General features: G+C 55.5%; 1 protein-coding gene across 1 annotated transcript; it reads left to right on the top strand.

Moving 5' to 3' along the window:
- The first annotated feature begins 3,213 nt into the window (after positions 1 to 3,213).
- Positions 3,214 to 12,680, top strand: TMEM59L (transmembrane protein 59 like). The gene is made up of 8 exons (XM_035286665.2): positions 3,214 to 3,464; positions 4,293 to 4,437; positions 4,524 to 4,615; positions 6,378 to 6,530; positions 7,741 to 7,843; positions 9,954 to 10,071; positions 10,169 to 10,286; positions 12,057 to 12,680. The coding sequence occupies exons 1-8, from the start codon at positions 3,306 to 3,308 to the stop codon at positions 12,183 to 12,185; spliced, it is 1,017 nt and encodes a 338-aa protein (XP_035142556.1). The 5' UTR covers positions 3,214 to 3,305; the 3' UTR covers positions 12,186 to 12,680.
- The last annotated feature ends 9,893 nt before the right edge of the window (positions 12,681 to 22,573 follow it).

Below are 22,573 nucleotides of genomic sequence, written 5' to 3' on the forward strand. Positions count from 1 at the left end.
TGGTAGACTTCCCTCTCTGTTCCTTACCGATAGAAGGGGAAGGACCCTTTCCAGTCCTGCCCAGCCCCATCCTGGAGTGTGACCTCTGCCCTTGGGTGAACTTTACCCCACACCTTTGACTTAAGGGAAGGGGAGTTGACTCCAAGATGCAACTTTCCCAGCCCTCAGGGGCCCCAGCAGTTTAACCCCTTCCTCCCCAGTTCCATCATCTCCTTGAGGACAAAAGGGAGCTCTCCTCAATGGAACTTCTGGCAAATATTGACCCAAGTTCTTGAAGTTGGCTGGGAATGTCTAAAGGGTAGATGGAGGGAGGGCCTTTCCTTGGGCTGGGGGAGGGACCCATCCTGAGTTCTGTACCCTCCACTCAAAGGTCACCTCTGGAGGAGACGTATTAGGTTAGGGGCCCTCCATCCCCAGCTTCCTTGGGATTCCAAGGCACTGAGGGTGCACCAGGGAGGGGCCAGTGGAAATGGGACCTTCAGGGTCCTGTGGGGACCCACAGCCACTGGGAGGAGGGCGGAGCTGCCTTTTCCATTCTGAGAGCCGGGTGCTCAGGGGCCCCCAGTATAGGATTAGCTGCCTGGTGTTCCAGGCGGGTGCTTCCAGGAATTAAGGGACAGTGAGGTTCTGGATGTCTGGTTCAAGGTCTGTGGCCCAGGAAAGTGGGGCCTGGGTGTGCCCTAGGCTTTATAATTTCTGCCCTGGAGGTTGAGCCTGGGGAGCAGGGATGCCTGGGTCCTCAGTTTAATGTACTCTGGACTTCAGGCCCTGGAGACCGGGACTGGGGATTGCAGACCTGCCCCAGGGAGGCCAGATTTCCTGCCTGTCTGCACCCTGAGGAGCCTCTGAAGTCTGGGTCCCAGGAGGACCAGCTGCTTGGGGGAGGAGGGGCAGTCACATCCATCCTTCCTCCCCCAACAACCCTCAGCAACCACCACCGGCGCCATGGTGCCCTGCCTCCTCCCCAGCCTGTACCCTGCTTGGAGGTGGGGGTCAGCAGGGTCGTGATGAGGGCGGCAAGGGACAAAGGGCGCTTGTCCGACGCCTGCTTTGACCTCGGCCGCTGTGGCTTCCCGGACGCCTGGTCTGCCGCTGATTCACGCCCAGGCCGGCCTCAGCGCCCCCCGCGCGCCGCCCCCAGCCAGGCCGCCCCGGGGGGTAGGAAGTGGGGGGGGGGGCGAGGGCGGCGCCGAGTCAACTTTCCCTCTTAAGCCCCGAAGGAATGTCGGCGGATTTCCTGAAACCCGACCCTGGCCGCCCGCCGGCCCGCCCGCCCCTCACCTGGACCGGCTCCCCCGGGAACAGCAGGAGGGGCGCGGGGGCTCACCTTGGGGGCCGGGGTCAAGTCCTCTTTCCGCTCACCCCCCACCCCCAGCGGCCTCGCGCAGCGGAAAGGGGGGTGGGTGGGAGGCAATCGGCCTTTTTCCCTTCTCCCCTCGGGCAACCTGGGCGATCGACCCACTCCTGCAGCCTCAGTTTCCCCTTCTGCAAAAGGGCGCGGGGTGTCCCTCCTCCCTGATGCGCTTTAAGAAATGCTTCTTATACCCAAAGGCCCCCCTCCCATCATTGGCAGGACCCTGCCGGCTTTTCTCTGCGTCTCTCCCTGTCACCTGGACAGAACCACTCTGCAGTCTGAGCCTCATTTTCCTCATCCGTAGAAAAGGGCAACGCCGCCAGTACCTATCTTCTACGGTTGTTGCAAGAAAAAGTGTTTTGTTATGAATGAAGGACAGTAATTGTGGAGGGGTGAGGCGCGCGGCGGGCCTCTGGAATTAACATGTGTGGGCTTGAATCCTGTCTTTGTCAACGCGTCTCGGAGCCTACGTTTCCACCTGTGAAATAGGGGGCAGTATTGGTCATAATGCACAGGACTGTTTCCCAAGGTGCTGGCGCGCGGGTGGGTTAGAAGCCGGAGTTCCCCTGCTGGATTCTGGCGCAAACTGCGGGCTGGAGGCCCTAGGGTCGCAGCGGCCTAGCCTGGGAGCGGAGGGGAGGGGAGGCAAAGGGAGGGGAGAGGCGGGGCGGGGCGGGGGAGGGGCCGCGCCGGGATCCAGATGTTCGGGGTCCGCCAGGCACAGCCGCGCCTGATTAAGCCACGTGGGGGCCGGCCGGGGGCCTCAGAGATGAAAGCGCGGCCGCAGGCCGTGCGGGGGGCGGGGTCGGGTGCGCCAGGCCCCCACCCGGGACCCCCTCCTCCCGGGCCGGAACCTGAGGCGCCCTCTGACCCGCGGACCCTGCGAGGCTGCCGGGCCGTCTGCGGGGGCGGAGAGTGGGGGGGGGGAGGACGCGCTGGCTGTGGCGCGGCGCTGCAGGCACCTGCGCCAGAGATGCCAGCGAAAACTGGGGCATCTTTGCAGAGGATCTGGGTTTAGAGGGGCACCCCCATTCCCGTACCTGGCGGAGAAGAAGCTGGGTGGACACCCTAACCCGAGATTCGGCTCCTGGGGTACAGCGCATCACCCGAGGGTGTGGTGGTTATGGAAGTCAGAAGTGTCGCTATTTGCCCAGAGTTTTCCCACGAGAATTACAAATTTTAGCAGCTCCCCCTCCCCTTGCTCCTGAGCGTACCTCTGGATCCCCTCCCACTAAGGCCTGGCCCAAGGGGTCCCCAGCCTTGGGGAGATGGGGCCAGATCCTCCAGGTCCGTGGATCTGGGCTGGGCCAAAGGGAGGCAAAGCTGAAGGAGCAAGAGAGGGGCTCACAGGGCTTCCCGGAGGAGGCAAACTGCACAAATTGCCACCTCTCTCTGACCTGGGTGTCCGGCCTCAGCTGCTGGGTCCTGGGGCTCTCACCTTTCTCCCTCTCCGTTCCCCGGTTGGACTCCAGCCCCACCGCCCTCCCTCCTCCTCCTCCACCTACGAGCTCTTCTCCTCAGGGTCCTCGCTGACCCTTGTAGCCTGGACACCCCTTCCTCCTCTTTCCCACGGGGTCGACTCACTCCTTGCCTCCTCCGCCAGGCTCTCTCCAACACCCCTGGCAAATAGCCCCCTCCATCCCATCCCCCTATCTATTTCCTTTTGGCCCCTAGCGCCAGCAGAAATCCTCCGCCCGTGGGCACCAGGGAGATGTCCTGGGACCCCCGCGATGGGACAGACGGTGAGGGCCGCGATGCACCTGCCCCGCCCGACCCGCACCCCGCGGGTGCCGCAGCGCAGCTCCCCCGCCCGCTCTCCGCATCTCCCACCCCTCCTTCCCAGGCTGCTCCGCTCGGGTGACGTCAGCGCTCCGGTCCCCGCCGCAGCCGCTGAATCCTCCGTTCCCGGCCGGAGCCGGAGTCCCCCGCGCCCCCCGCGTTCGGCCCAGCCATGGCTGCAGTGGCGCTGATGCCGCCGCTGCTGCTGCTGCTGCTGGCATCTCCGCCCGCAGCCTCCGCGCCGTCCGCCCGCGACCCCTTCGCCCCCCAGCTCGGGGACACGCAGAACTGCCAGCTGCGGTGCCGCGACCTCGGCCCGCGGCCCTCGCAGGTGAGACGCTTGAGGGGCCAGCTGCCAGCCGGGGTACGCGGGATCTCTCCGAAAGGGGAGGGGTTGGGATGGCTTCTCTTGGATGATAGCAGGAGACTGGGGGAGGGCCCCTGGGGAGGGAGGGGTCGGGAATGGGGATGTCCCTCCAGTGGGGGACGGGCTAGGGGGGGTCCCTCCTATGAGGGAGGGCTTGGAGATGCAGGTCCTTGCGATAAGGGCTGATACCACCTCCTGGGCTCCCTCTGCACTCTGCTGAGCAAGGACCCTCTAGCACCCAACCCCAGATCCCTCAGGCCTGCCGGTCCCCCATCTCACTCCTCCCCCTCCTCCACATCCTCTTCCCTCCCCACTCAGAGCTACCAGCCTCTACTCATACCACCACTTCCCAGGATTCAAGCCTGATCTGAGTGTGACCAAAACCGCCTCCTATGGGCCTCTCCCCGCTCCTCTGAGTCTCTCCCCCGTCCTCTGAGCCTCCCCCATCCTCTAAGCCTGAGCCGCCTCCTATCCTCTAAACCTGCCCCCTCCTCTGAGCCTCCCCCTCCTCCTCCAGGTCTGAGAACCCTTCTCCATCTCTCCCCTCCTCCCTGACGCCTGGGGAGGAAGGCTCATTTCTCTCCACCTTCACCGTCCATTTCTCTTCTCAAGCTCCCTCCCCATCTCCCTCCTCGGAGCCTCCACTGATATCTGGAGCCTCCTCCCAACTCATCCCCATCTGGCTAGATTTGGTGGGAAGTCGGAAAACCCTCCCCTGCCTCTCCTGAAGGCTCCGGTCCACCCCCTCCTGCCCCTCCCCATGTCCTGAGCTCCGTGTCCCCCCCACCCCAGGCGGGGCTGGAGGGCGCCTCCGAGTCTCCCTATGACAGAGCTGTTCTGATCAGCGCTTGCGAGCGTGGCTGCCGCCTCTTCTCCATCTGCCGATTCGTGGCCAGGAGCTCCAAGCCCAATGCCACCCAGACTGAATGTGAAGCAGGTGAGGACCCGCAGGCAGGGTGGGCCAGGGCGGGGAGAGGTGGCCTGGGATGGCCATCCCCAGTCACATCCTCCCACCTCCCACAGCCTGCGTGGAAGCCTATGTGAAGGAGACAGAGCAGCAGGCTTGCAGCCACGGCTGCTGGAGCCAGTCCCCCGAGCCTGAGCCGGAGGAGAAGGTAAGCCTCCTACTGTGGCCTGGGGCCCCTTTTCCTGCGACCTCACCCACTTTGCCCCATGGGAAGTCTTCATTCAGGTCCAGAGGCTCTGCCAGGCTCTGCATTATGTCCCAGGCCTGCAGGGTGACCTCAATCCAGCCTTGGCACATCTCCAGCCTGAGTTGCCATCTCTAACATGCACAGTGCCCCCCATGCCCCACCACCTTTTCAGGAGTAAGTGGCAGAAAACCGCCCTGTTTTATGAAACATCTGTCCTGGTTCAGGCCTGACTTCGACCTGTCCCAAATGTCTTGTGTCACTTGGAGGCACAAGGGACACTGTCACCCCCATTTAGTGCCCGGGGGCAACATCCCAGGTCACAAACATTTAGGGCTGTGCAAGGGGCAAGACTTGAAGCCACCAGGGCTGTGGCCACGCCTCACCTCACTCATCTTAGGCACCCCCAGAGCTGCCAGGTGCTGGTCTAAGCCCTTCCCCTGGGATGAGCTGGTGGTCACTATCACCTTAGAGGGGCTCAGAACCACAGCTCAGGCCAGAGCAGCCTTGCCTCGAAAGCAGGCACACACCGCCTTGTGGAAGAAACAATAACGGCTCATCTGCTGTCGTCCAAGCAGTGCTGCATCAGGGGAAACTGAGGCACAGAAAGTCATGTAGCATAGCCAGAGATCCAGGGATTGGGACTCCCCAGAAAGCCCTTTCCCCGCTTCCCCCATTTTCCTCCACCCCTTCCAGGCTTTTACTTCTGTTCAGAAGAGCTCACTGCACTGTCAGCCCTTCCCATTCAGAGCTCCCTTTTTTTTTGAGATGGAGTCTCGCTCTGTCCCTGTCTGGAGTCTGGATTGCAATGGCGCAATCTTGGCTCACTGCAGCCTCTGCCTCCCAGGTTCAAGCGGTTCTCCTGCCTCAGCCTCCCTTGTAGCTGGGATTACAGGCACCTGCCACTACAATAGCAAATTTTTGGTATTTTTAGGAGAAAGGGGGTTTCGTCATGTTGGCCAGGCTGGTCTTGAACTCCTGACCTCAAGTGATTCTCCCACCTTGGCCTCCCAGAGTGCTGGGATTACAAGTGTGAGCCAGCGCGCCCGGCCATCAGAACTCCGCTTATGCTGTCAAATAAGGATAGTGAAGATGATGAGCTTTTCAGTAATAGGGGCTACTATGTATTGAGTGCCTATGCCATGCCAGGTGCTTGGCAGACATCCTCTAGTTGGAATTTCATGGCTACTCCATGAAGAAAAACAATCATCCCCATTTTAGGGCTCAGAGAGCACAATCCACTTCCCTAAGGGTACAGAGGAAGCCACATGCCACGCTGAGATCTGCGTTCCCTCTAAGAAGTCCTATTGGCCCAAGTCACTTAGCCACATCCAATCCAAGTGAATTCTCCCAGCTCCCCTCCTATTCGTTTATTTATTCATTTATTTATTTGAGATGGAGTCTCGGTCTTTCACCCAGGCTGGAGTGCAGCGATGCGATCTTGACTCACTGAAACCTTTGTGTCCTGGGTTCAAGCAAATCTCATGCCTCAGCCTCTCGAGTAGTTGGGATTACAAACATGTGCCACCACACCCAGCTAATTTTTGTATTTGTAGTAGAGAGGGTTTCACCATGTTGTCCCAGCTGGTCTCAAACTTCTGGCCTCAAGTGATCTGCCTGCCTCGGCCTCCCAAAGCGCTGGGAGCCAGTGCGCCCTGCCCCCTCCCACTCATCGGCCAATCCCTTCTTTGGTGCCACCTTTGTGTCTTGGAACTTTTTTCACCAGAGAAAGGTCCTGGAAGCTCCAAGTGGGGCCCTCTCTTTCCTGGACTTGTTTTCCACCCTCTGCAATGACCTCGTCAGCTCAGCCCAGGGATTTGTCTCCTCCACCTGGACCTATTACTTGCAGACTGACAATGGGAAGGTAGTGGTGTTTCAGGTGAGACCCCCCCCAACAGGGGCCACACCAGAGTGGCAGATGGGCGGGCAGGATGAGACGCTGTGATGCATTGGCTCTTGGCTCATGAGATGCAAAGTCCACAGTGGGTGAGCTTCAGGCATGGCTGGATCCAGGGGCTCAGTGTCTCACTCCATGCCTTGACTGCTTTCTTCTGTGGTGGCTTCATTCCCAGGCATTTACTTCCTCTTGGCAGTAAGGTGGATGTCAGAGGTTCTAGGTTACAGCCCGTCTGGTTTTTTTTTTTTTAGATGGAGTCTCACTCTTGTTGCCCAGGCTGGAGTTCAGTGGTGTGATCTCAGCTCACTGTAACCTCCGCCTCTCAGGTTCAAGCAATTCTCCTGCCTCAGCCTCCCGAGTAGCTGGGATTACAGGCATGCGCCATCATGCCCAACTAATTGTTGTATTTTTAGTAGAGACAGGGTTTTGCTGTGTTGGCCAGGCTGGTCTTGATCTCCTGACCTCAGGGGATCAACCCGCCTTGGCCTCCCAAAGTGCTGGGATTAAAGGCATGAGCCACTGCACCCGGCCCCCTCTGAGTTTTTGTTGTTGTTGTTGTTGTTTTGTTTTGTTTTTTGAAACGGAGTTTCGCTCTTGTTACCCAGGATGGAGTGCAATGGCGCGATCTCGGCTCACCGCAACCTCCGCCTCCTGGGTTCAGGCAATTCTCCTGCCTCAGCCTCCTGAGTAGCTGGGATTACAGCTGTGCGCCACCATGCCTGGCTAATTTTTGTATTTTTAGTAGTGACGGGGTTTCACCATGTTAGCCAGGCTGGTCTCAAACTCCTGACCTCACGCAATCCCTCTGCCTCAGCCTCCTAAAGTGCTGGGATTACAGGTGTGAGCCACCGCGCTTGGCCAACCCTCTGGGATTTTAACTGAGCTGGGATTTACTCTGATTGGCCCTGGCTGGATCATAGACCATCTCTCAGCCAATTCACTGGCTTGGTCTGGATGATGTTCCTACTTCTGGAGCTAAACGATGGGGTTGAGGCAAATGGAAGAGCCTATGAAAGCAGAAAACAGCATCCCTGACACCAAGCCCACAGCCCATGGGATGGTGTCCTCCCTGCCGGCCCCCAGGGGAACTGGGTATCAGTTGGGCGTGGGACATGGCAGTCACAGAGGGCCTGCCTAGGCCCAGGGGTGCTGTCCTCACAGGCTTCTCTGTGCTGTCTTATTCTTGGCTCAGACTCAGCCCGTAGTGGAGAGCCTTGGCTTCCAGGGGGGCCATCTACAGCGCGTGGAGGTGACCTGGCGAGGCTCCCACCCTGAAGCCCTGGAGGTGCACGTGGGTAAGGTGCAACCTAGACTAGTGTTCCTTCCATGGGTGGCCGCACTGCCATGAGGAGTCCGCCTGGCAAACAGACCCGCCAGGATTGGGATCTCCGTCTCTCAAGTCCTGGGTTCCATGGTCCATCCCCTGAGGTTCCGTGGCTCATCTCCCAAGGTTCCATGGCCCATCTCCCAGGGATTGGTGGTCCATCCCCCAAGGTTCCGTGGTCCATCTCCCAGCGTTCTGCAATTCATCTCCCAGGGTTCCATGGTCCATATCCCAAGGTTCCGTAGTCTATCCCTCAGGGTTCCGTGGCCCATCTTCCAGGGATCCGTGGTCCATCCTCCAAGGTTCTGTGCCCCATGTCTCAGGGTTCCATAATCCATCTCCCAGGAATCATTGTCCACCTCCCAAGGTTCTGCGGTCCACCTCCCAGGTTTCTGCAGTCTATATATCAGGATTCCGTGGCCCATCTCTTAGGGATCTGTGGTCCATGTCTCAGGGTTCTGTGGTCCATATCCCAGGGATTTGTTGCCCATTTCCCAGAGTCCCACGGCCCATCTCCCAGGGTTCCGTGGTCCCTCTCTTGGCGTTCTGCAGTCCATCTCCCAGGGTTCCATAGTCTATCTCTCAGGGTTCCATGGTCCCTCTAAGCCTGTGGCATTCTGGTGTCTCTGCCCTGCCTCACCAGCACCCATCTGCAAAGACCCTCCTGAGTTTTATGAGCAAAAGTCGCATTTTTTTCCCAGAGTTGTTTGCATAATTTCCCTTTACAAAATCCTTACACAAACTATGTTAAAAAGAGTCGTGAGACCAAAGCTTTTTTTTTCTGCTCTGCAGCCATGTCACAGTGTTTCACGGTTATAGGGCACTCTCAGATGGTCTTAACTGTAGGCCTCCTGTTACCACGTAAACTCTGCTTTTATTTTACTACACCGTAGTTTGGATATAATCCGTGGCACAAATCTCAGGGTATAAAAAGCAAAGCAACCTTGTAATCATTTAACTATAAGTAACAGGTCTGCCCCTGGCCATCTCTTCCCACAGCCCATCTCCCAGGGTTCCGTGGTCCATCTCCCAGGGTTCCATGGTCCCTCTCTCAGTGTTCTGTGGTCCATCTCCCAGGGTTCCGTGGTCCATCTCCCAGGGTTCCGTGGTCCCTCTCCCAGTGTTCCGTGGTCCCTCTCCCAGGGTTCCGTGGTCCATCTCCCAGGGTTCCGTGGTCCCTCTGCCAGGGTTCAGTGGTCCCTCTCCCAGGGTTCTGTGGTCCATCTCCCAGGGTCCCGTGGTCCCTCTCTCAGTGTTCCGTGGTCCATCTCCCAGGGTTCCATGGTCCATCTCCCAGGGTTCCGTGGTCTCTCAGTGTTCTGTGGTCCATCTCCCAGGGTTCCGTGGTCCATCTCCCAGGGTTCCATGGTCCATCTCCCAGGGTTCCGTGGTCTCTCAGTGTTCTGTGGTCCATCTCCCAGGGTTCCGTGGTTTCTCAGTGTTCTGTGGTCCATCTCCCAGGGTTCCGTGGTTTCTCAGTGTTCTGTGGTCCATCTCCCAGGGTTCCGTGGTCCATCTCCCAGGGTTCCATGGTCCCTCTCAGTGTTCTGTGGTCCATCTCCCAGGGTTCCGTGGTCCATCTCCCAGGGTTCCATGGTCCCTCTCTCAGTGTTCCGTGGTCCATCTCCCAGGGTTCCGTGGTCCATCTCCCAGGGTTCCATGGTCCCTCTCTCAGTGTTCCGTGGTCCATCTCCCAGGGTTCCGTGGTCCATCTCCCAGGGTTCCGTGGTCCCTCTCTCAGTGTTCCGTGGTCCATCTCCCAGGGTTCCGTGGTCCCTCTCTCAGTGTTCTGTGGTCCATCTCCCAGGGTTCCGTGGTCCATCTCCCAGGGTTCCATGGTCCCTCTCTCAGTGTTCTGTGGTCCATCTCCCAGGGTTCCATGGTCCCTCTCTCAGTGTTCTGTGGTCCATCTCCCAGGGCTCCGTGGTCCCTCTCTCAGCATTCTGTGGCCCATCTCCCAGGGCTCTGATCTCCATTCCAGGACTCCATGCCCCAGGTCCTGGCCTCCTGCCTCCTGGTCATGGCTATTATGACCTCTTGGCAAAGAGCTGCTGGTGACTGAGTGGTAGCTGATCTCTCAGACCCCGTAGGTCCCCTGGACAAGGTGAGGAAGGCCAAGATCAGGGTCAAGACCAGCAGCAAGACCAAGGTGGAGTCTGAAGAGCCGCAGGACAATGACTTCCTCAGCTGCATGTCCCGGTGGGTGGCAGGACCCTGGGGGCGGAAGGTGGGACTGGAGGTGTGGGTCTCCCTGGACCCAGCCCAGGGAACTGAGTGGTGCCTGCGGTTGGGGCAGGCGCTCGGGGCTGCCTCGATGGGTCCTGGCCTGCTGCCTCTTCTTGTCCGTGCTGGTGATGCTGTGGCTGAGCTGCTCCACGGTGGTGACTGCGCCTGGCCAGTACCTCAAGTTCCAGGTGGGTGTGATCTGTGAACGGCGCTGCACTGAGGGAGGGGGTGGAAGCAGAGAAAGCTGCTTGCTGGTCCTGACTTGGCCTCCCACTCCCACGGACCTCAGGACCTCAGGCTTTTTTATCCTTCTTTTTGCATATATATATATATATATATAATTTTTTGAAATTTTGAGACAGGGTCTCACTCTTTCACCCAGACTGGAGTGCAGTGGCGTGATCACAGCTCACTGCAGCCTCAGCCTCCCTGGCTCAAGCGATCCTCCTGTGTCAGCCTCCTGAATAGCTGGAGCCACAGGCACGTGCCACCACGCCCAGCTACATTTTGTATTCTTTGTAGAGATGGGAGTCTTGCTATGTTGCCCAGGCTGGTCTTGAACTCCTGGGCTCAAGCGATCCACCCAAAGTGCTGTGATTACAGGCGTGAGCCACCGCCTTGCCCTCCCAAAGTGCTGTGATTACAGGCGTGAGCCACCGCCCTTGGCCAGGATCTCAGACTTGCTGTGAGACTTGGGGCCAGTTTCTTCAGTGGCTTTTGAATTGGCGGGAAGAACATCCACTGTTAGTTGGGGCGACGTGAAGTCAGAGGTGGCCTCACCTCTGTGGTGTTGGCCTTACCTCTGTGGTGTCCAGAGCCTGGGCAACATAGTGAAACGTCGTGTCTACAAATCTTTCAAAATTAGCCTGGCCAGGCACGGTGGCTCACGCCTGTAATCACCGAACTGTGGGAGGCCAAGGTGGGTGGATCACGGTCAGAAGTACGAGGTCATCCTGGCCAACATGGTGAAACCCCGACTCTACTAAAAATACAAAAATTAGCAGGGTATGGTGGTGGGTCCCTGTAATCCCAGCTACTGGGGAGGCTGAGGCAGGAGAATCACTTGAACCCAGGAGTCGAAAGTTGCAGCGAGCTGAGATTGCACAGCTGCACTCCAGCCTGGGTGACAGAGCGAGACTACATCTCAAAAAAAGAAAAAAAATTAGCTGGGCATGAAAGTGCATGTCTGTGATCCCAGCTACTTGGGAAACTGGGGTGGGAGGATCACTTGAACCTGACAGTTCAAGGCTGCAGTGAATTGTGATGGTGCCACTTGCACTCAAACTTGGACAATAGAGTGAGACCCCATCTCAAAAAAAAAAAAAAAAAAAAAAAAGGCCCGGTGTGGTGGCTCACACCTGTAATCCCAGCACTTTGGGAGGCTGAGGCGGGCAGATCACTTGAGGTCAGAAGTTTGAGACCAGCCTGGCCAACATGGTGAAACCCAGCCTCTACTAATAATACAAAATTAGCCAGGTGTGGTGGTGGGCACCTGTAGTCCCAGCTACTTGGGAGGCTGAGGCAGGGGAATCGCTTGAACCTGAGAGACAGAGGTTACGGGTGAGCTGAGATTGCGCCACTGCACTCCAGCCTGGGTAACGAGCGAAACGACTTTGAGAGGCTGAGGCGGGCGGATCACTTGAGGTCAGTAGATCAAGACCAGCCTGGCCAAAATGGTGAAACCCCGTCTCTACTAAAAATACAAAAATTAGCTGGGTGTGGTGGCGCGTGCCTGCAGTCCCAGCTACTCAGGAGACTGAGAAAGGAGAATCACTTGAACCCAGGAGTTGGGGATTGCAGTGAGCCGAGATCACACCACCACACTCCAGCCTGGGCAACAGGGAGAGACTCTGTCTCAGAAAAAAAAAAAAATCAGAGACAGGAAGGAGACTCTTGTCAGGGTTGGGTGCTCAGCCACTCTCCGTCCCTCCACTCCCTCCTCCCCTCTCTTCCTGCAGCCTCTGACCCTGGAGCAGCACAAGGGTTTCATGATCGAGCCAGACTGGCCCCTGTACCCTCCGCCGTCGCACGCCTGTGAGGACAGCCCGCCACCCTACAAGCTGAAGCTGGACCTGACCAAGCTGTAGGCCTCCACTGGCCCCATCATTGCCAATCGCAGGGGCCCTCGGGCCTCACTTGCCCTGAGCCCAGGAGTCCAAGGCCAGGGTGGGACCAGCCTTGGCCTCCTCCACCCCCCAATCCTTCCTCTCCTCCCAGTCCTGACCCTGGCCCCACGGAGTCCTGGGGACACAGTGCCCCAGCTGGGAGGAGGGTGGGATGGGGTGCCAGTTCCTCCTTGTTCCCACTTTCTTGGGGGCTTGCTACTTTTTGTCTTCTATTGTGTGGCTTTCTGAGTGTTTGAACCCCAGTCCCGTGTCGCCTTCCTTGTCCCTTCTCTCTCCCCTCTCTGCAGGGGCTGAGGCCGACAGAGAGCTGCGTTTTGCTAGGGCTTCCCCTTTCTCTCCATCCTGGTCTCCGGAGACCCAGCTTCTGAGAGATGGGGCGTGGGCAGCTCCATCCCCAACAGAGTGTCCCTGGGGCTCGTTCAGGGCTGGGGAGAAATAAACCGTGTATATAAAAGAGTCTCAGGCTGAGCTTGTTCTGCTCTGTTCAGCTGTCTGTCTGCCCTTGGGGTGTGGCCCTTTCTGACACGGGAAAGACCCGGAAACTCTGGTGGCACCAGGGACTCAAAGTAGCTGCCTCTCGGAAGGACACTCCCTCTGCTCCAGCCCAGGTCACACTCCCTGCTAGAGATGTCCCTGGAAAGGTGGCTTGTGGCCAGGGGCAGAGGTTCATGCCTGTAATGTCAGCACTTTAGGAAACCGAGGCAGGAGAATCACCGGAGCCCCGAAGCTGGGGCTACAGGCTCATGTTGCCACGTCCGGATAATTTTATTTATTTATTTACTTTTTATTTTTTTTAGAGACCGGGTTTCACCATGCTGGTCAGGCTGGTCTGAAACTCCTGACCTCGTGATCCACCCGCCTCGGCCTCTCAAAGTGTTGGGATTACAGGCGTGAGCCCGTGTGCCCAGCCCAGTCCACTTTCTTTTGGGAATGGGGCTGTGGCCCACTGGGGACAGTCTCGGGGCATTGCGCAGGGGTCCTCTCGTCTTCCGCCTCCGAGGAGACCAAACAGCCTTCTTCCCTTGGACTCTGTGTTGGAGAGGACCATGCAGGAGGGGAGCCACGCACGCCCTGCCATTCCTGTCTGTTCCACAGACTCCCCCACATTCTTCTGGTAACTCCTCTTTGAGATTCAGTTGACTTGAGCTGGTTTCTGTTGCTCGGAACTAGAGATTGCTGGCTGATACAGGGCCTCGTCCCCTGGGCAGAGCTTGGGATCAGGGGCATGAGGGCCCCAGCCCCCAGGCAATGGGGTGGAAATTCTCAGGGATTCCAGGCTGATGCAGTGACAGCGGGTTGGCAGGCTGGGCAGCAAATGACATAATGCCTAGTAGGGCTGTGCGTAAGACCCTCCAACCTGCCACCCTACCCTGGATTCAAGAGGGTTGATCCACTTGGGTCCTTCCTCTTTCCACTGGAGTCAGACACAGGGACCACTGGCAGGAGAGGAGATGAGGGAGGAGTTAAGGTCTATCCTGGTCTCCTTCGCAGCAGCCCCTGACCCAAGACCACAGCTCGACCAGGCGGCCTTCCCTGGGGATCTTCAAGATCTCTGGAGGGGCCTGGCACGGTGGCTCATGCCTGTAATCCCAGCACCTTAGGAGGCCAAGGAGGGTGGATCACCTGAGGTCAGGAGTTCAAGAGTAGCCTGGCCAACATGGTGAAACCCCATCTCTACAAAAATTAGGTTCGGTGGCTCGTGCCTGTAATCCCAGCACTTTGGGAGGCTGAGGTGGGCGGATCACCTGCGTTCAGGAGTTTGAGACCAGCCTAGGAGACATGGTGAAACCCTGTCTCTACTAAAATACAAAAAGGTAGCCAGGTGTGGCAGCCTGTACCGTCGTCCCAGCTACTCGGGTGGCTGAGGCAGGAGAATTGCTTCAACTCGGGAAGTGGAGGTTGCAGTGAGCCGAAATCACACCACTGGACTCTAGCCTGGGCTACAGAGCAAGACACCATCTAAAAAAATCATAATTTTAAAAAACAATAAATTTAAAATAACAATAATAATAGCTCCTTTAGGCCAGGTGGGATGGCTCACATCTGTAATCCCAGCACTTCTGTAGGCCCAGGTAGGAGGATCAGGAGTTCCTCGAGCCCAGGAGTTCCAGTGAGCTATGATTGTGCCTGGGTGACAGAGTAAGACCATGACTCAAAAAATATGTGTATGGCCCCTTCATTTATTTATTTAGAGAAGGAATCTCCCTCTGTCGCCCAGGCTGAAGTGCAATGGTACGGTCTCGGCTCACCGCAACCTCCACCCTCTGGGTTCAAGTGATTTTCCTGCATCTGCCTTTCAAGTAGCTGGGATTACAGGTGCCCACCACCACATCCGGCTGATTTTTGTGTTTTTAGTGGAGACGGGGTTTTGCTCAAACTCCTAACCTCAGGTGATCCTCCCGCCTCGGCCTCCCAAAGTGCTGGGATTACAGGCGTGAGCCACCGCGCCTGCCCCGAATTTACTTTATTTAGTTTGAGTTGATGTACACGTAAGATTTTTCTAGGTGGGCACTGTGGCTGATAGTTGTAATCCCAGCACTTTGGGAGGCGGAAGCAGGAGGATCACTTGAGCCCGAGTTCGAGACCAGCCTGGGCAACATGGTGAGGCACCTGTTTTTTTTTTGAGACGGAGTTTCGCTCTTGTTACCCAGGCTGGAGTGCAATGGCATGATCTCGGCTCACCGCAACCTCCGCCTCCTGGGTTCAAGCAATTCTCCTGCCTCCGCCTCCCGAGTAGCTGGGACTACAGGCGCGCACCACCATGCCCAGCTAATTTTTGTATTTTTAGTGGAGACGGGGTTTCACCTTGTTGACCAGGATGGTCTCGATCTCTTGACCTCATGATCCACCTGCCTCGGCCTCCCAAAGTGCTGGGATTATAGGCCTGAGCCACCGTGCCCGGCCGTTTTCTTTTTTTTTTTTTTTGAGATGGAGTCTCACTCTGTTGCCCAGGCTGGCACGATTTCGGTTCACTGCAACCTCCACTTCCCAGGTTCAAGCAATTCTCCTGCCTCTGCCTCCTGAGTAGCTGAGATTACAGGCATGTGCCACCATGCCTGGCTAATTTTTGTATTTTTAGTAGAGACGAGGTTCTGCCATGTTGGCCAGGCCAGTCTCAAACTCCTGACCTCAGGTGATCCACCTGCCTCAGTCTCTCAAAGTGCTGGGATTACAGTGTGAGCCACAGTGTCCGGCCAAGGCACCTGTCTTTTTAATTTTATTTTATTTATTTTTATTTTTACTGTTTTTTGAGATGGAGTCTCACTGTGTCACCAGGCTTTCTCTAAAACAATCTTTTAGTCTAGGTGCAGGCAACAAAGTGAAGCCTTATCTCTACCCCGCCCCCCCGCAAAAAAATATATATACACACACATACACACATATATGTATATACACACAAATTAGCCAGGTGTCGTGGTGGGTGCCTGTAGTCCCAGCTACTCCGTAGTACTTGGAAGGTTAAGGCGGAAGAACTGCTTGAGCTCGGGGAGATTGAGACTGCAGTGAGCTGAGATGGCGCCACTGCACTCCAGCCTGGGTGACAGAGTAAGATCCTGTCTCTGACATGACATCACACCAGGCTAATTTTTAAATTTTTTTTTTGTTTTGTTTGGAGACAGAGTCTCTCTGTTCCCCAGGCTGGAGTGCAGTGGCACGATCTTGGCTCATTGCAACCTCCGCCCCTGGGTTCAAGTGATTCTCGTGCCTCAGATTCCCGAGTTGCTGGGACTACAGGCACCCATCATCACGCATGGCTAATATTTTATATTTTTAGTAGAGACGGGGTTTCGCCATGTTTGCCAGGCTGGTCTTGAACTCCTGATCTCAGGCAATCTGCCTACCTCGGCCTTCCAGAGTGCTGAGATTACAGGCTTGAGCCATCTTGCCTCGTCAAAATTTGCCGTTTTCATGAGTTTTGAGTACATCAACTGCATCCACAATGTTGTGCTGCCATCCTTGTCATGGATTTGTTTTATTTGTTTATTATTATTTTTGAGACTGAGTCTTGCTCTGTTCCCCAGGCTGGAGTGCAATGGCGCCATCTTGGCTCACTGCAACCTCCGCCTCCTGGGTTCAGGCAATTCTCCTGCCTCAGCCTCCTTAGTAGCTGGGATTACAGGCACATGCCACCATGCCCAGCTAATTTTTTGTATTTTTAGTAGAGATGGGGTTTCACCATGTTGAACAGGATGGTCTCAATCTCTTGACCTCGTGATCCACCCACCTCGGCCTCCTAAAGTGCTGGGATTACAGGCGTGAGCCACCGCGCCCGGCCCCTATTGCTATTACTTTTGAGACTGAGTCTTGCTCTTTCACCCAGGCTGGAGTACAGTGGTGCGATCTCGGCTCACTGCAGCCTCTGCCTCCCAGGTTCAAGTGATTCTCCTGCCTCAGCCTCCCGAGTAACTGGGATTACAGGCATCCACCACCACGTCCAGCTAATTTTTGTATTTTTAGTAGAGATGGGGTTTCACCCTGTTGGCCAGGCTGGTCTCAAACTCCTGACCTCAAGTGATCTGCCTGCCTCAGCCTCCCAAAGTGCTGGAATTACAGGTGTGAGCCACCGCGCCCGGCCCTTCCGTGGATTTGCATGGCCACTGTCACTGGTCAGCCCAGCTTGAAGGGGACTTCATTTGTACTCACCTGTCTTCCCGCCCAGTCCCAGTTTCTCATCTCAGCTCTATACATCTGGGCTGCATCTTGATTCTTCCCTGTCCTCACCTCACCTCATTCCATCGGCACGGCTTGTCCCCTTGGCCTCCAAAGCATACCTGCAGCCCACAAGCATCTCTTTGTTCCCATGGCAACCACTGAGGTCCAAGCTGCCACCGCCTCTCACCCAACAACGGCCCCCACTGCCTCCTCCCTGTGGGGCTTCCGGCCTCCTCTACAGCTGCCCTCTGTTTCCGTCTTGGGTAAAGCAAATCTGATCCCAGACCTCACCCCTTTCTGGGGTTTACTGTCATGAGGAGCCAAAACATGCCTGGACAGCACAGATTCCCACGACTGGGTCTCACTATTGTCTCCAAGCGCTTCTGTGAGTCTGTGCCCCTCACTCAATCTGCTCCAGGGGACGCATGAGGTTTTCTCTGGATTTCTTGAGCCTACCTTGTTCCTTCCAGCCCCAGGGCCTTTGTACACGCAGTCCCCTCTGCCAGGAGCACATTCTGGTCCTGCTTTGCTAAGTTCGTAGCCACACCAATATCCCGGGATCCCCATGTTTCACTTCCCGTCCATCTTCTCTGCTCTGATGACATTCGTCATTGATTACGACTTATTTGTTGGCCGGGCGCGGTGGCTCACACCTGTAATCCCAGCACTTTGGAAGTCCGAGGTGGGCGGATCACAAGGTCAGGAGTTCGAGACCAGCCTGGCCAATATGGTGAAATCCCATCTCTACTAAAAATACAAAAGTTAGCCGGGCGTGGTGGCGCGCGCCTGCAGTCGCAGCTACTCAGGATGCTGGGGCAGGAGAATCGCTTGAACCTGGGAGGCGGAGGTTGCAGTGAGCAGAGATCATGCCATTGCACTCCAGCCTGGGCAACAGAGCAAGACTCCATCTTAAAAAAGTAAATAAATAAATGGCTGGTTACACTGGCTCATGCCTGTAATCCTAGCACTTTGGGAGGCCAAGGTGGGCAGATTACCTGAGCTCAGGAGTTCATGATCAGCCTGGGCAATACGGTAAAACCCCATCTCTACTAAAATATAAAAAAGTTAGCCAGGCATGGTTGCGGATGCCTGTAGTCCCAGCTACTTGAGAGGTAGGAGAATCACTTGAATCCAGGAGGCGGAGGTTGCAGTGAGCTGAGATCACGCCACTGCGCTCCAGCCTGAGCTACAGAGTGAGACTCTGTCTCAAAATAAATAAATAAATAAATAATAGAGGCCAGGCATGGCGGCTCACACATGTAGTCCCAGAACTTTGGGAGGTTGAGGCAGATGGAAGGCTTGAGGTTAGGAGTTAAAGACCAGCCTGGGCAACATGGTGAAACCCTGTCTACTAAAAATACAAAAGTTATCTGGGCGTGGTGCCTCAGGCCTATAATCCCAGCTACTCAGGAGGCTGAGGCGGGAGAACCTAATTCTCCTGCTTACCTGTGAAGAGCTTTTGATCTTTGCCAGTCTGGCAGCCACCTCTCCTCTGCCATCCCTCCTGCCTTTTGCTCTTAGAGACCAAAATGCGCTTGTCGTCACTGCTTCTAGTGGTGCATCAGTGGTCCAGCCTCAGGGCTTTTCCCAGAGCCTGCCTTCACTTCGCAGTGCGGTCTGGGACTCTGTATGAATCTACCCGGCACCTGCAGTGTTCCTCCTTCCCTCGACTGTTTGATTTTTGTTGTTTCATCTGTCGTCCAGGCTGGAGTGCAGTGGTGCGATCATGGCTCCCTGCAGCCTCAATCTTTCAGGCCCAAGTGATCCTCTGTCCTCAGTCTCCTGAGCAGCTAGGACGACATATGCATGCAACCTCTAGGGCTAATTATTATTATTTTTTTTTATTTTTATTTTTTGAGACGGAGTTCACTCTTGTTACCCAGGCTGGAGTGCAATGGCGCGATCTCGGCTCACCGCAACCTCCGCCTCCTGGGTTCAGGCAATTCTCCTGCCTCAGCCTCCTGAGTAGCTGGGATTATAGGCACGCGCCACCATGCCCAGCTAATTTTTTGTATTTTTAGTAGAGACGGGGTTTCACCATGTTGACCAGGATGGTCTCGATCTCTTGGCCTCGGGATCCACCCGCGTCGGCCTCCCAAAGTGCTGGGATTACAGGCACGTGCCAGCACCCCCGGCTAATTTTTGTATTCTTAGTATAGATGGGTTTCACCATGTTGGCCAGGCTGGTCTCAAAGCCTTGACCTTGTGATCTGCTTGCTTTGGCCTCCCAAAGTGCTGGGATTACAGGCGTGAGCCACCGTACCTGGCTGAGGGATAATTTTTAAAATATTTTCGATAGACAGGATCTCCCTATGTTGCTCAGGCTGGTCTTGAACTCCTGAGCCCAAACCATCTACCCACTTTGGCCTTCCAAAGTACTGGGATTCCAGGTATGAGCCACGGAGTTGGGCCGGCAGAATGTTTTTACGTGTTCTTTTCTCTTTTTTTTTTTTTTGAGATGGAGTTTCAATGTTGTTAGCCAGACTGGAGTGCAATGGCATAATCTCGACTCACCGAAACCTCTGCCTTCTGGGTTCAGGCAATTCTCCTGCCTCAGCCTTCCGAGTAGCTGGGACTACAGGTCGTGCACCACCATGCCCAGCTAATTTTTGTATTTTTACTAGAGAGGGGGTTTCACCTTGTTGACCAGGATGGTCTTGATCTCTTGACCTCGTGATCCACCCGCCTCGGCCTCCCAAAGTGCTGGGATTATAGGCGTGAGCCACCGCGCCCGGCCTTTATGTGTTCTTTTCATAGTTGTGTGTAATTGGTCATTTCTTGAATCCCGTGACCAGCCTAGGGTTGGGCCCAGAGTGGATGCTTCACAAATGTATAATGAGTCATGCCAGGTGGCGTGGGCACATACTGTGAGCTCCGTAGGTGTGTGGAAGTGGGAGGGGAGTCCCCTCCAACCAGGTGGTGAGTGATGGCTGCCTGGAGGAGGTGGCAGTCAAGTTGGGTTTTGAGGGATGAGTATGATCTGGGGAGACGGGAGGAAGTCCCAGGTGGAAGGAAAAGCATCGTGTGTGTGTGTGTGTGTGTGTGTGTGTGTGTGTATCTGTCTGTGCATGTAGATGTGTCAAAGGCATCCCAGGGTGTGTGTGTTTGCCTACAATATCTTCAACCTTTTTTTTTTTTTTTTTTTTTTGAGAACAAGTTTTGCTCTTGTTGCCCAGGCTGGGGTGCAGTGATGCAATCTCGGCTCACTGCAACCTCCACCTCTTGGTTCAAGTGGTTCTTCTATATCAGCCTCCCCAAGTAGCTGGAATTACAGGCGTCTGTCACCACACCCAGCTAATTTTTTGTAGTTTTGTTTTGTGTTTTGAGACAGAGTGTTGCTCTGTTGCCCAGGCTGGAGTGCAGTGGCATGATCTCAGCTCACTGCAACCTCTACCTCCCAGGTTCAAGCTATTCTCCTGCCTCAGCCTCCAAAGTAGCTGGGACTACAGGCATTCACCACCACACCTGGCTCATTTTTTGTATTTTTAATAGAGATGGGGTTTCACCATGTTAGCTAGAATAGTCTTGTTCTCCTGACCTCGTGATCTGCCCACCTTGGCCTCCCAAAGTGCTGGGATTACAGGCGTGAGCCATGGCGCCCAGCCAATTTTTTATATTTTTGGTAGAGATGGGGTTTCACCTGGTTTGGCCAGGCTGATCTTGAACTCCTGACCTCGTGAACTACCTGCTCCAGCCTCCAAAAGTGCTAGGATTACAGGCGTGAGCCATTGTGCCCAGCCTATTTACTTCTTTATGGGTTCATTGTCTGCCTCCTACGCCACGCAAGGCTGGGCTCACTGGGAGGGCAGGGCTGGGTCGGCTGTGACCCCAGCATCCATAAACACAGATCGCAGAGGAATGACCCAACAAGGGTGTGTGGGACAGCTGGGAAAGAACCCCGTGTGCCATGCAGAGTCTTGGCACTGCTCTGCCACATAACCAACCCTTGGCACTACCGAGACTCTCAGGAGAGAGAGAGGCCCCTTTGACTATGTGGCTGAAGACCAGACTCACTGCAACTCTGTCTGTCTCTGAGCTTCAATTTCCTCTTCTGTCCTAGAGCCCTGCCCCTCCTTCTATCTTCTTCCTGAGCTGCACACAGACCTGGTGGTGGGTGGGTGGGTGGCTGGCGTCATGGCAACGGTAGCACAGGGTTTCCACAGCAACCTGGTTCCCTAGTGACAGGCCTGAGTTTTTTTCCCCAGGGTGGCAATCCACCGGGAAGAGATGAGGAGAGGGTGTCCCCAGCATCCAGCAGGCACACAGGGGACATTCTGTAAACATTTGGAGGGCAGGATGTGGACGCATGGTGGCTGTCTTTGCTTGGGGCATGAGGAGGAGGTGTCAGGTCCCTGCTGGGCTCCATGCAGCTCCTGGCCCGTTCTCCCTCCTCAGGGCCCCCACTAAGGCTGTTCCCTCCACCTGGAGGCTGTTCCCTCTTCGCTCCTTCTGGCCAGCTTTTCAACCTGACCTCCTGGCACAGCCCCAGCTTTTATCATGGTGACAATTAAGTGATGGCTTGTTTGCTTGTGTGATGATTGGTTTAATAAATGTTCCCTCTGCCAGATGTGACGCGCTAGGCGTCTCAGTCACAGCTGTGTCCCACACACTGAGGAGGCTGCTCTCAATACATCTTTGTCGACACTCTCCATCCTTGCTCCGCCTTGCCCACTTCTTCCGAGCCAATTCGGCCTCATATGTATCCCTAGAGCTTTTTTCTGGCACTGGGCTCAGGTCCTTCACATTATGTCCTCTCAGAATATTCTGGAACTTTCCACAATGTTCTGGAATGTCCCGGAACATTCTAGAACAGTCTGTCCCCCCACTTTTACTGAGGTTGGGACATCACCTCTTCAGGAAGGCTTTTCCTGATCTCCTGGCGGAAGCAGTGCTCTCCCACCCAACACACACTTGATCACTCTCAGTCCCTTGCCTTCAAGTCAATTATTGTCATCTCAAATGGCCTTGGTCATTGATCAATTGTGTATCTCAGATTTGTCTTTCCCATCAGAGTGTACCTTTCAGAACATCCTGGAACTGACGGTAAGACTCTTGTCAGATGGGCTGACAGTTGAATCCCCAGCAGCCTCTCAACACCCTTGTCCCCAGAGGGGGATCCCAGTTGGTCACCCCCTAGAGGCAGTCCCAGTTCTATCACGTTGGGTGGATTTGGCGTTTTTTTCTGGGGGCATGGGGTCTCACTATGTTGTCAGGACTGGTCTCAAACTCTTGGACTTAAGTGATCCTCCTGTCTCGGCCTCCCAAAGTGCTAGGATTACAGTCTTGAGCCACTGCAACTGGCCTGATTGTTATTCTTTTTTAGTAAATCGGCTTTAATAAGACATAATTTGCATCCTACGGCACACCCATTTTAAATGCCCAGTTCAATAAGTTTTGGCAAATGTTAGCCTCCTAAGATACTCCTATAATGATGATATAGGCTGGTTCGGTGGCTCACATCTGTAATCCCAGCACTTTGGGAGGCTGAGGTGGAAGAATCACTTGAGGCCTGGAGTTCAAGACCAGCCTGAATAATATAGTGAGACACTATCTCTACCAAAATTTATTTTACAAAAAATTTTTTTTTTGAGATGGAGTTGCGCTCTTGTTACCCAGGCTGGAGTGCAATGGCACGATCTCAGCTCACTGCAACCTACGCCTCCTGGGTTCAAGCAATTCTCCTGTCTCAGCCTCCC

This window comes from Callithrix jacchus, chromosome 22, assembly GCF_049354715.1.
Source record: "Callithrix jacchus isolate 240 chromosome 22, calJac240_pri, whole genome shotgun sequence".
In the NCBI taxonomy this organism is placed as follows: domain Eukaryota; kingdom Metazoa; phylum Chordata; class Mammalia; order Primates; family Cebidae; genus Callithrix; species Callithrix jacchus.